The sequence below is a fragment of the Aotus nancymaae genome, unplaced genomic scaffold, assembly GCF_030222135.1.
Source record: "Aotus nancymaae isolate 86718 unplaced genomic scaffold, 86718_ANA_hifiasm-v0.15.2.pri h1tg000108l, whole genome shotgun sequence".
Lineage (NCBI taxonomy): Eukaryota > Metazoa > Chordata > Mammalia > Primates > Aotidae > Aotus > Aotus nancymaae.
Genome location: NW_026988523.1, coordinates 11,210,822 through 11,225,191, shown reverse-complemented (window position 1 = coordinate 11,225,191; position 14,370 = coordinate 11,210,822). Strand labels below are relative to the sequence as shown.

The following is a 14,370-nucleotide window of genomic DNA, read 5'->3' as shown; positions in this document are numbered from 1 at the left end:
TCAAAGTATACTACAAGGCTACAATAATCAAAACAGCATGGTATTGGTACCAAAACAGATATATAGACCAATGGAACAGAACAGAGGCCTCAGAAATAACACCACACATCTACAACCATCTGATATTTGACAAACCTGACAAAAACAAGCAATGGGGAAAGGATTCCCTACCTAATAAATGGTGTTGGGAAAACTGGCTAGCCATATGCAGAAAACTGAAAGTGAACCCCTTCCTTACAACTTATACAAAAATTAACTAAAGATGGATTAAAGACTTAAACGTAAGACCTAAAACCCATAAAAACCCTAGAAGAAAACCTAGGCAATACCATTTAGGATATAAGTATGGGCAAAGACTTAAAGCAATGGCAACAAAAGCCAAAATTGGCAAATGGGATATAATTAAGCTAAAGAGCTTCTGCAAAAGAAACTATCATCAGAGTGAACAGGCAATCTACAGAATGGGAAAAATTTTTGCAATCTATCCATCTGACAATATCCAGAATCTACAAAGAACTCAAACAAATTTACAAGAAAAAAAAACCACGTCAAAAAATGAGCAAAGGATACAAACAGACACTTCTCAAAAGAAGACATTTATGCATCCAATAAACATGAAAGCTCATCATCACTGGTCATTAGAGAAATGCAAATCAAAACCACAATGAGATACCATCTCATGCCAGTTAGAATGGCAATAATTAAAAAGTCAGGAAACAATAGATGCTAGAGAGGATGTGGAGAAATAGGAATGCTTTCACACTGTGGGTGGGAGTATAAATTATTTCAACCACTGTGGAAGACAGTGTGGTGCTTCCTCAAGGATCTAGAACCAGAAATATCATTTGACCCAGCAATCCCATTAATGGGTATATACCCAGAGGATTATAAAACATTCTGCTATAAACACACATGCACATGTACATTTATTGTGGCACTGTTCACAATAGCAAAGACTTGGAACCAACCCAAATGCCCATGAATAACAGACTGGATAAAGAAAACGTGGCACATATACATCATGGAATATTACGCAGCCATAAAAAAGGATGAGTTGATGTCCTTTGCACGGACATGGATGAAGGTGGAAACCATTATTCTCAGCAAACTAACAAAAAAACAGCAAAAACACTGCATGTTCTCACTCATAAGTGGGAGTTGAACAATAGAACACATAGACACAAGGAGGGGAACATCACACACCGGGGCCTGTTGGGAGGTGGGAGGCTAGGGGAGGGACAGAATTAGGGGAAATTCCTAATGTAGATAACGGGTTGATGGGTGCAGCAAATCACCAGGGCATGTGTATACCTATGTAACAAACCTGCAGGTTCTGCACATGTACCCCAGAACTTAAAGTATATTTAAAAAAAAAAAGGTTTGGCCAGGGCAGATAGAAATTTAAGGAAGAAATTTAGAGAGAATTTTGTTTTGGGTTTATGTTTTTAGAGGCATATTAGACATACATGTGAGATGGCAAGTCAGCAGAAAGTAATCATGAATCAATTTAATATTCTTATGAAACTGCCAAGTTAAATTTGTTTCAAAATGTAATCCTCAGGCTGGGCCAGTGGCTCATGCCTGTAAGCCCAGCACTTTGGGAGGTCGAGGTGGGCAGATCACCTGAGGTTGGGAGTTTGAGAACAGCCTGACCAACATGGAGAAACCCTGTCTCTATTAAAAATACAAATAAAATTAGGGCATGGTTGTGCATGCTTGTAATCCTAGTTACTCGGGAGGCTGAGGCAGAATTGTCTGAACGTGGGAGTTGGAGGTTGCAGTGAGCCAAGATTGGGCCATTGCACTCCAGCCTGGGCAACAAGATTGAAACTCTGTCTCAAAAAAATAAAAAAAAATGTAATCCTCAATAATAAAAGATTGATATGCAGATAATAATTTAATAAGACTTCTAAATGTGAGAATGTTTTCTTTTCATTTATGTACACTCTCTCTTTAGGTACTCTCAACCAAGCATGGCTTATAAATATGCTACTTCTCATATATCTTCAGACCTGACCTTACCCCACAGAACTCCAGATTCATATATTCAAAAACCTAGCTAACATCTCCATAGAACTAAACATGTCCAAAACAGAACTGATTTTCCAAACTCGGTCCCCTTCACAAACACTTCCCTGCCCACAGATGATTAGTCTTCATCTTTTCTTCCTTGGTAATAGCATCATCATCTAACTATCACACTTGCTTAATCCAAATAACCTGAAGTGATCCTTGACCCCACACTCTTCCTCCTCACCATAGCCCAATCACGTGCAGTTAACTAATTCAACCACCCCATATATTCTGTTTCCACTTTCTTCAAATGCTTCCCCTTCTGGAGTTAAAAACAGCAAGCACTTTTAAAACCATCACAAATTATTAACTTCATCCTGTATTTAACTGCTACTTTGTTTTTTAACCAAATTTTCTCTATGTGTGGTGGGGTTAATTTTTCTCCAGCCAATTTTTTAAAACAAATTTTATTTAAATTGCAACCCTCTCAGAGAAGTTTTTCTCACCTATTGATATTCCACTAGAAAGAGTAGAACTTTCAGCTTGGCCTCGAGATGGTACATGGGGCTCCATGACGCTATCATCTAACAGATGTCTAGGCCCTGCATTTGGAAACGTTGCACTCTTAAATTCTGTTGTGTTCATTTTATGAATGAAACTGGAAAGAAAGAGAAAAAAAAAGTTCATACCTTTTATTATTGTTACCAATTTAGAATATAAAAACTGCTCTTACATATAAAGATTTAGGATATAAGAGGTTTACCTGCTGTCATACTGAGATCTCACCATAAAAGCCTCAAACTAACAGTTTAGGGAAAATGTTTTAGGAAACCAGGCTGTATCTATATAATTAGGGCATACTTTAAAATAATTTCATTTTGATCCTCATATCCATTAAAAAAAATTGTTTCCACATTCACTTTTGGATAATAGTTATTAAATTTCCAGAAAAATCATGGCAAAAGTGAACATGTGTCCCGATTTTGAAAAAACAATACTGCAAAACTAATGAAGTTAAAAGTCAGTTTTCTTTATATTTAGGAATAAAGAAAATAATTTTTATACCTTTTAATTTACGACTGATTTTGGTTAAGACAAACAATGTCTTGATATAAAGGTTATAATTTTTAAAAAAGGTATACTGCTATCCTGATTTTCTTTATGATGGCCCTCTATAATTTTCATTTATTGTCTCCAAATATAAATGCACTGTTGACAAAATCCCATTTCCAAATTCAGGTAGTAAGAAATGAAAGTGTTTAGGCAAATAAGATATTTTACTGAATCAAAAAAGGCTGTTAAGAAAAAAGAAAACTATTCGAGGATACCATTTTCTGCAGAACTAATAAATAGACAATAAACCCAACTACAAACAACTTAAAAATGTGAAAGATAAAATAAAAAATGCTGACTTATAACCCAAGCTATGGCACTTCCTATGTCCATGTGGAATCAGATTCCGAGGGGATGGGGGTGTTTGTGGGAGCAAGGCTCCTTCAGCTGCCACACTTTTTCGTCCACTCTGTGGAGATGCTCCTACTTCAGGACCTAAGGGTTAAATTTAAAGAGAAAGAGATTTTCAAATGATTTCATATGATTACTTTATTTTTCAGTCCCTTGATATAAAATACTAAATGTGGTTCAAATTTTGAGATAGTATTGTTAGTTCTATTTAACTGACTTGAAGATGAGAATATATTCCAAGTCCTAAAACACAAAATCCCAAACCAAACAGAATCCATTCATTTTTATCTTACTTATACTAAGTAGAGGCAGTGTAAATATTTTCTCCATTATATAAGCAGCAGCAGAATTAAAAGAGATCAGCTTTCATATCACAGACAAAATCTGGACTAAACACCCAGGTCTTCTGAGTCCTAGGTTCAGTGTCCTAAGACACTGAAGTTTAAGAGTCCTAAGTTCTTTTAATTTTATACATTACTTCTTTATTCCTAGTTTCAACTTCCTCTTAAAGAATGTGTAGGGTAGGTCAAACACTCAAATTAGAAATTAAATCCATACTGACATTGTTCAGGCTTATGGGAATAAATAATGGAATATTATTAAAGTACAAAATAGCACTTTAAGAATAAAAAGAAAAGCAAATATAAGAAATTTAAAATGAAATGTTTTTTCTGCTTGGAATATTCTTCCCCATAGATATTGTCATGGTTTCTTTCTTCACTTCTTCCCATCTTATTAGATAAGTTGTCAAATATTTTTAGAAAATACATGAAACTTAGTGTGAAGGCCTGTACTGGGAATTTTAAAAAAGGTACCTATCAGTGATTTCTTAAATAATGAGCAAGTCTCTTTATGTTGTTTTAAAAAATTATTTGTGGTGTATACATAATATCCCCATTATAATGTAATAGGTAAAGGAAGAAACTATGATTTTTATATTTTTAGTACTTGGTCCAGTATTAAAGTCAACATTAAAAAAAGTCATGCCATTAAAAATAACTTCTACTAATTAAATTAGTAGACTTTCCCATTAGACCACAGACATTTCTAGTATAATCAATCTTCATTGCCTAGGACAATGCATTCTTAATTAAAAATGAATATCCATAACTACTTGTCTATTATTTTCCATCTGTTACATCTATTTTCCTTGATTAGGTACCTTATTTGTTTGTCCACTACTGACAAATTACAGCAACTTTTAAATTAAAAAACAAAAATCCATAAAGGACTGATAGATTTTAATATCAAAATAAATTTTATGTGCAGTATAAGATGTACTAAGTTTTTATTTATTTTGGAGTATATTCTTCCTCATTAGGTTATCTGATGTAGATTTGGTAATGAGAGAAAACTATGTACTAACCTACTAAATCTTCCCTGGAAGCAGCAGAACGTGGAGTGCTTGTCCCTGGTTCTATCTTTAATGAAAGCCTGAATTTTAAAAAGACAAAATACATACCATGATTAATTAACATTTGATGAAACAAGATTAAAATTGTGTATTTTCTCACAAAAAACTAAAAACATTTTAATGAAATAATCTGACCTATATATTTTTCTGCAAGAGCAATCTTCTTCTTTTAAAGACAGGGAATCTCACTTAAGCCTCAAACTTGTGGGCTCAGGCGATCCTTCCACCTTGGCTTCCCAAAGTGCTGGGATTACGGGCATGGAGCCACCAAGCCTGGCCAAGAGCAACTTTTTTTGTTTTTTGAGATGGAGTCTCATTCTGTCATCCAGGCTGGAGTGTAGTGGCCTGATCTCAGCTCACTGCAACTTCTGCCTCCTGGGTTCAAGCGATTCTCCTGCCTCAGCCTCCTGAATAGCTGGGACTACAGGTGTGTGCCACCACGCCCAGCTAATTTTTCATATTTTAGTAGAGACAGGGTTTCACCATGTTGGCCAGGATGATCTCAATCTTCTGACCTCGTGATCCGCCTGCCTTGGCCTCTCAAAGTGCTGCGATTACAGGCGTGAGCCACTGCGCCTGCCCCAACTTTTAATTAAGATGTTAAATCTCTTATTTATTTCAGACAAAGCTGATCTTATGGTTATTCTAGGAAATATAAGGAAGGGAAAATATATTAAAAAATTCAAAACTCTCCCCAATTACCCAAAGCTGCCAAACCATGGAACACATTAAAAGATATTTGATGAATGACTAAATGATGATTCAACTTAAGAGCTAACACTGATACCTGACACTTAAATTCATAAACTTTCATATATATTATTAAATATATTAGGCAAATTATTTCTAAAAACCACCTTATTTAAAACTAACCATCTAACAAACCAGCTTACACAACTCTTCAAAAGAAAGATCTATACAAATAAAAAAGTTGTCTGCAAAATTCCTAGTAAGTTCCTGTCCTAAGTCAGAGTTTATTAGGTGGTACATAAGTTCCATTTAGGATAATATATCCAGTTTTGAGTTTCACAGTGAAAGAGATTATGATTCCTGTCAGGAGAAGCTATTTCAGAAAATAGGATACTAAAGTAGTTGCAGAAAACGCTTTGGTGTGATACATGAATCCTAATATTGCTGAGCTTCTTTGAAAATTAATAAAAACTGCTTAGCATTCTACTAAAATTTTAAAAGTAATTGCACAAGTGGCATTTATAATGATAAATTTATTGTAGGTTCTTAAGTTATTAATTATATTCCAGTTATTTGGTAACGTAAAATGCATATATTGAACAGATCAATTTGACATTAACCAGACTCTCTTTTCTTTTTCTAAAGACGTTTACTTTACTTATCTAGGCTACAGACTATACTGCATTCATTCATTTGACAAACATTTACTGAAAACTTGTGTTGGGCACTGTGCTCAGAACTGAAATATAACAGAGATTACAGCAGACACGGTATTCCTGTCCTTCTGAAGCTTCCAATCTAGTGGATGAAAGAAAAGGAGTAAATGAAATAACTACCATTTCCCAATGGCACCAAAATAGAAAGAAACAGAAAGAGAGCTTATTGGGTGAATCACATTGCTATTGGTAGCAACTAGAAACTGATAGCAATATAAAAAGCAGAAGCATCTTTAAAAAGCAGTGAAGGCTAGTCTGAGTGTCAGCTGCTTCCATCATCATCAAAGCACCATATAATAACAGAGATGCTGATTCATTAAGAAGATATGTTCAGTATTAAAACAAAATCACCCAGAAAGATTTTCATCACGATCAAAAGACAGATAATGTATAATATCTATACTGGCTGCCTGTGTAGATAAAGTTGCCCAAAACAGGCCTTTGTAAGTGACATGTCATTTCTATTCATAAACTTTTCATCATAAAAGACATTTTTTCTAGCAAAATGTTTTTTTCTAAATTTTTCTAATAATTTTAATGACATCTTAAAATGCTCTATTTTTCAAACACGCTAAATTATTAGGCTCATGCAACACAACTGCATTTTTAGAAAAACAATCTGTCAGCTGGGTGCAGTGGCTCACACCTATAATCCTAGCACTCTGGAGGCCAAGGCAGGCAGATTGTCTGAGGTCAGGAGTTCAAGATCAGCCTGGCCAACATGGAGAAACCCTGTCTCTACTAAAAATACAAAAATTAGCTGGGTGTGGTGGCGGGCACCTGTAATCCCAGCTACTCGAGAGGCTGAGGCAGGAGAATCACTTGAACCTGGGAGGCGGAGGTTGCAGTGAGTTATGATTGCGCCATTGCACTCCAGCCTGAGCAACAGAGCAAAATTCTGTCTCAACAACAACGACAACAACAACAACAAAAAAAAAAAAAAAAAAGAAAAGAAAGAAAAGAAAAGAAAAAGAAGAAAAACGATCTGTCTTCTCTAGTCCCATATGATGTCCCAATAACACCAAATGACTGTTCCCCAAGTAAGCACAGTTTCTTATCCCATTCCTTGGATCATTCCATCACCGGCAAGCTTTTCCGAGATTTCACTTGTATCTAAAAAACTTTAAATTCTTTTAAGTTCGATAAGTTTCTTGAGCCAGATAAATAATAGCTACTTGCTCATATTTTGAATTTTAAGATATCTGTTCTATACCTCACTGGACAAAACCTAAGTATTTATTAGGCATGAGTATCTATGCCAGTATCAGAAAGAAGAGAAAAATAGTGTTAAGTATAAGACACAGATCACCAAACTTGAAAAACTTACAACCTAGGGCAACAGATTTTTGAAACAACTCTAGCCTTAAACAGCTTCTTCATTGACTTCATACATTTTCAAGGAAGTAACCATGTAAAAACTTCTTGTAGAATAAAAATTGGTACAGAAATATAAAGTCTCGATATTATAGTGTGGGAGAGAAGATACCAATAAAGTTATTTTCAAACATTAGTAAAATTTTAGATGAATTTAGAAAAATTATTTCTAGATGTTTTCCAGAATTTCTATAGCCATTTACTAGGACTAATTCTGTTCTACAGAATTTTTAAAAAATTGTCAAAACCTGGAACAAGGAAGTTAATAATCATTACCAAAGGAAGATAAAAAAATATTTCTATATAATGCATTAACATTGAAAAATAATCTAGTCTTTCACTTTGATGAATTTTTGAAACATGATCTTTTATTGGAAAAAATATTTGTGAAAGTGCAAAATTCAATTTGAAAGCTTGGGAACAACTGGCATAATAAAGCTAAGTACACTTTAAAAACAAACAAACAAACAAATGAAGCTAAAAGAAAAGTGAGAAGCTTCAAGAGAAATAAGCTCTTTATCTTCCCACTTAAAAAAAAAAAAAAGCCCAGCAGTTATGTAAAGCATAGCAATAAAAAAGAAAAGGGTTAATAATTTAAAAATCTCCTCTCCCATCTTTGGGCAGTACTGTGGATATAATCAGGAAAAAAAAATGAATATCAGCTATTTTAAAAGTGATTTTGAAATCTTTTTTTTTTCTTTTGAGATAGAGTTTCACTCTTTTTGCTCAGGCTGGAGTGCAATGGCACAATCTTGGCTCACTGAAACCTCTGCCTCCCAGGTTCAAGAGATTCTCCTGTCTCAGCCTCCCAAGTAGCTGGGATTACAGGCACAAGCCACCATGCCCAACTAATTTTATATTTTTAGTAGATACGGGGTTTCACCATGTTGGCCAGGCTGGTCTCAAACTCATGACCTCAAGTGATCCGCATCCCCTCGGCCTCCCAAAGTGCTGGGATTACAGGTGGGAGCCACTGTGCCCAGGCTCAAAAATCTTTAAAGAACTTACTGTAACATAGGGAAAAGAATATGTGCGGTGCTACATTGGAGAAATGTCTCTTCTCCAGAGACAAGATGGACCAGTACTCTCTCAATCCACAAAAACAATTAAAAACAAACAACAATGTGTCAATAATTACCATTAAAAAGGAGTAATTTTTCTATTTTAAAAACTGTCTCATTGATTTTTCTGTCTATTAAAAGATAAATTCTATAAGGATTCAATGATTGAATATGAGAGAAAGGAAGAAATTTAAATTAGAACCATCAAACGTTAGCTCTCTACAAACAGAGAGATAAAATAATTTATTAAAAATAACAGATGAGGTATTTGTATATTGGGTCAATCCTAACAAGTGATCAAAAATACATATATGTTAGTACCTCTACTGCTGTAAATCTACCACTGGATTAGGCATTTGTTTGACACCACGTAGGATTTAGATGTTTAAATACATAGGGATAGAAAGGTGGAGGACAGGACAAAGTTATACAAACCACTTTTGGAGATCCAACCTACTTGTAATTATCGTCTTCCACAAATTTTTGTAGTTCTTCTATATACTGAACGGAGTTCAGATATTTTTGGACATGAGGCAACATGGGAATATCTAGGCAAAAGGTGATAAATAATTATCTGATAAAGTACAACTTAACCCAAACTTTAAAAATCAAGCTGAAAATATTTAAAGGTAAGTTAAGGCCACATGGTATCAAAATTTAAATTAACTCTAGAAGGACATTACTGAGATAAACTTTATTTAATGTGAAACTGAAGGTAATTTAGAAAATTACAGTTGCATACTGTTTGTATAGATTGTTGTTGTATTTTTTAATAGCTCCAATTATAAAGTCTCATATATTTGAGAAATTTCATAGAAAAAGATCAGGAACTATTCTAAACTAAACACAAGACATGAAGGCAGTTATTTTTCTTTTAAAGAAACCTGGTTCCCATTTATAAATGTGGTCTATCTCCTCCCCTTATAAATTTCAAGCAAGATTAATTTAACATCACAACTTGATGCTATGTTTAAAATATTGAGAAAAGGACAGAATAAGGAATTATTTGATTTAACTTTCAGTAAGATTCTATTTCCACAGATACTTTTAGGAAGTTTTTGAGGTTTTCTAAAAAGTACAGATGCACGAAGTAAAAGTCAGCTTTAAGATAAATTTACTTGAAGTAATCATATAATGGAAAACTCAGTTTTTTAAACCCATAGAAATTATATATTAACAGCCTAACTTTATTCTCTATCAAACTGGAAGTATCTAAATATTAAAAAAATACCTTTTCTCATCATTTGGGCTTATTTAGCTCTTTCTATATATGTAATTCTGTAAAATACATGTTGGATAGAAATTGGTTATTTACTCAATATCTGACTCAAGAAAGTTGGTCAATTGTCACAAGGCTCAAGGGTCTCAGCTACATTTCCCTAATGGAAAAATGTAAAAACTACTTACATATTTACATAATAGATCAGGGAGATCAAATAAGATAACAGAAAATGACTCTGTAAATTATAAAGGGTCAAATAGCTGTGAGGTAGTAATATTAAATACTTAACGCCCTTGTAATGTGAGAAAGTTGCTGCAAAATAGCAGAAAAGCAAAATATAAAAATAAAAAAATTAAATATTAAATACTTAATTCCTTAAAAGGAAGATCTTATGAAATAAAACAAGCACTATTTCCCTTTATATTAGGGCCCTGCTGTGTGAAAAGTGATCATCAACGTGTGAATAAATCACTGGAATTACAGCAATGTTAATGGCTTGGCATTATCTCCCAGAAACTTACCATATTCACAAGACTGTTGCAAATCAGAAATTATTCGAAGGATATTATTCATTAAATTTGATCTTTGCTCACTTTCTAGAATGCTGCCAGTTGATGGGTATGCTGAATCAATGTATGTTAAATCTGACAAATAGATACCTGAAACAAAATTAGATAAATGAATGTTTTCTTATTTGTAGCTTGGGAGACTATGACAAAGAAAGGGTGAAAAAGGTTGTTTATAGATACATTCCAATGTATGCCACATTTAAAATACATTGCTATTAATACACTGAGGCCTGGGTAACACATGATTACTGGGGTCGAGGTTTCCATACGGTTGGGGTCAGATATATACCAATTTTTTTGTAATAATATGCTATTTTGTAAATGTCTTCTTGTGATTTCATTTTCAAGTATAGTTTGAGGCTACAGTTAGAAACTCCAGAACACATGGGAATTAATGGAAAGGAGCAGAGCTCTTCAATTGGCTCTGCCTCTGACTAGTTTCATAATGGAGACAGGTATTTTAAACTCAGAACCTCAGATTTAAAATCTATACAAGTATCCATTTCCAAGGTGTATTACAGCTTGAAGACATTAATTTAGTTAGCAGCCCAGCCACTGCTCGACAAAGGGAAATTATTTAATATTTGTTTTATACTCTTTTGCCTTGAGTTGATAACTATCATTGGAGTCTTAACTACTTTGAAAATTATCTCAATCTGGTAGAAATGTTTTATACTTTAAAGATCAACACATAATTTCTGAAATAGTTCATGTGACTACAAATTGAAGTTAACTATTTCTTACCCTCCATGCGCTTTGTACCCAAAAATAACATAACACATCTTCTAAAATTTGGTTGTACTAGTCCTTAAGATGAAAGGTCACCCCTTTAAGATTATTTCTGGAGAGTTCACTATGCACATGTGAAATGTATTAGACAACTATAGCTGGAGAGAAAAGAAAAACATACTTTCCTACTTTTATCCCATTACTTCATGTTCATGAACTCTCAGGGAAATACAACCAAAATGCCATACCTACTGCCTTCTAAATAAGCACTGTCTTTCCTCAGCTTTTTCTTACACCTTAAATGTTTTCTAGACTTACTTCTGCCTATCCAAATCCTATATTTTACTTATCTAATTCAGTGTCAACTGTTCTCTAGTTTTCTCACAGATTCCAAGAAAGTCTCAGACTTTCTAGTCTCAGACTGTCTAATCTAATTCTCTCCTTTTACAGATAAGAACCTGAAACACAGATAGTAAAAGGACCTGTCTAAAGCCATGCAACCTGTTAGTGATAGAGCTGCATCTCAGGTCTCACTTATAGCCCAGGGTTTTTTTTTAATTACTTACATTCTGTTAAAAAATCATATGTTATCGGTCCATACTATTCACTTGATAACTTTTATGACTTCAAAATCTCCTTACTTAGATTTTTCTACATTTATATCTTATCTATTCAAGACTCCAAACTCATTTAAGGCAGTTGCTCTATCTTGCGAGAGAGAAAGAAAATATTGTGCAATGTTTTGACAATAGGTGCTTAATACACCATAAAAGGCTGGCATGGCAATCTTTTTACTCATCCTAGTATCATTCACTTTCCACTCAGTAAATTTTTACAGTATTCTTTAAGCCACCTATCATACTTTTTTTTCTTTAAAGAACCTCAACTTTATTTCCCTATAACTCCCAATGAATCAGAGGTTCCAAATGAAGCTGCAGTTCTTCCCACTTTCCCCAATCTCGGAGGAAGAAGAATCCCTCTCTTCTTCCCAAATCTCAACTGTAATTTTGAATGCAATTGTTGCTGCCTCCTTCCAAACAACCACCATTGCCTCTACTATCACTCATCCTACTGGCTCCTTTCGCAGAGCCAATATACACATTTTTCTTTGAGACAGAGTCTTGCTCTGTCACAGGCTGGAACACAGTGGCGCAATCTCAGCTCACTGCAACCTCTGCCTCCTGGGTTCAAGAGATTCTCGTTCCTCAGCCACCAGAGTAGCTGGGATTACAGGCATTCGCAACCATGCCTGGCTAGTTCTTGCATTTTTAGTAGAGACAGTGTTTCACCATGTTGGCCAGGCTGGTCTCAAACTCCTGTTCTCAAGTGATCCGCCCGACTCAGCCTCCCAAAGTGCTAGGATTATAGGCGTGAGCCAGTGTGCCCGGCCCAATATACATGTTTAAATCTACCCTACTTATAAAACAAAATCTAAGCAACTCTTCCTTCAAATCTGATCCCACTCCTCAAGATAACATCCTTGTCATCCTCCCTTCAACAAGCACCTTGGAAAAAAACACATAGTAGTACACTTCTTTATTTTATTATTCTATTTTTAATGTAATATTTGATACACAAAAAAGTTTACATGTGCTAGGAAAATTGTAAAAGACTTTGAGATGGGGGAAAAAACAAGATTACTAGGTATCCTGTCTCCAGTGCATCAGTTTGACCATTTTGAGCTATTTTATAACTCTGTACAGCTGATGAAAACTGGTAAAACAAATTGTTGTCCATAAAAATGCCAAAGAATTATGTCCAGTGGGATCTAATGAATGTTGACTTATTAATATTGATCAATTTTGCAACTATTTGTTAAATTTATTTCAGCATTCTTGATGGTGCATATGTGTGTTACTTTGAATTCTTCCTTGATGTATTTTTGATTCCCTTATAAATTTAATAATTTAAATGAAAATTTGGACACGTAATCATTTCATATTTGTGTGAGAATCATGATTTGACTTAAAAAAAATTATTGCCGTGAACAGTGGCTCACGTCTGTAATCTCAGCACTTTGGGAGGCTGAGGCAGGTGGACTGCTTGAGCCCAGGAGTTTGAGACCAGTCTGGGAAACACAGTGAGACCCCACTGCTAAAAAAAAAAAAAAAAAAATTATCAACATATGTGACACCTGTTGTTATCAAACAATATAACAAACATCTGTGTAAGACCAGGAAACTTATTACATCCTCCCTAAGGAGAGCTACAAGATTCCTCAAGGAACTGGCACAGGGATGTTAGCACATGTACATCAATAACAGCAATAAAAGATATGTTAAAAGTAGCATAGAAAAGCTTAAAGAGAAGTTTCATGAAAATTCTGTGCAAAAAAGTGTCATTCCCTGCTGATGCGATCAGAGACGGCTTCAAGGAAGAAGTGGGGTTTGAGCTGGGTACTAATGTGCCAGTTCTTGCCATTCTTCCATCTTATCATTAAACTCAGATGACAACTCACCTATAGTCACTCACTATACTGTGCTGTCCAGTATGACAGCCACTTGCCACATGTGACTACTGAGTGTTTCATGTGTTTATTCTGTTGAGTATAAAACAGACAACAGATTTTGAAGGGTTAATATGAAAAATTAATGTAAAATATCTAATAAACTTTTTTATTGGTTACATGTTAATATTTTAATATGTTGGGGTAAACACTACTTTAAACGAGAACTACAACATCATCTATACTGTTGCATTTATTGGTATCTTCCTTTCCTACTTCATCTCCTTGCTTCCTGTCCAGAAATAACCACTACCCTGAACTTTAAGATCATTCCCTTATTCTTCCCCCAGACATTTGTCTGTATTCCTATCTTTGTCTATTTTTGAGCTTTAAAAATAACATTTTAAGCATCTGAGGATTAAATAATAGTATTTGTAATGTTAGAAAAGTGTCTAGTATATACTAAGTCACTTGTAAAGATTTATTAAATAAAATTAAAAAATATAGTCTTCTGTGGTTGCTTTGTCTATTTTGTTTCTAAGACTTATCCACACTGTTAAATGCCACTGTAATTCCTGAGAATGAAAACAAGCTAATGTGTGGCTATTTAACAATAACTCATTTGACAGACGTTTGAGTTACTTCCATCCCACCCTCAATCATGTTGCTATA

At 34.4% G+C, this 14,370-nt stretch overlaps 1 protein-coding gene across 5 annotated transcripts in view; it reads right to left on the bottom strand.

The window, feature by feature from the left end:
* Nucleotides 1-14,370, bottom strand: part of RALGPS2 (Ral GEF with PH domain and SH3 binding motif 2) — a 170,418-nt gene that overhangs the window by 36,455 nt on the left and 119,593 nt on the right. For all 5 annotated transcript variants that reach the window (XM_064370634.1, XM_064370636.1, XM_012444543.3 and 2 more), the window contains exons 9-13: nt 10,476-10,613; nt 9,190-9,280; nt 4,844-4,911; nt 3,426-3,561; nt 2,520-2,671 (exon numbers count right to left, since the gene is read on the bottom strand). In XM_064370634.1, coding sequence (XP_064226704.1) covers nt 2,520-2,671; nt 3,426-3,561; nt 4,844-4,911; nt 9,190-9,280; nt 10,476-10,613 — 585 coding nt within the window. The remainder of the gene's footprint in view (nt 1-2,519; nt 2,672-3,425; nt 3,562-4,843; nt 4,912-9,189; nt 9,281-10,475; nt 10,614-14,370) is intronic.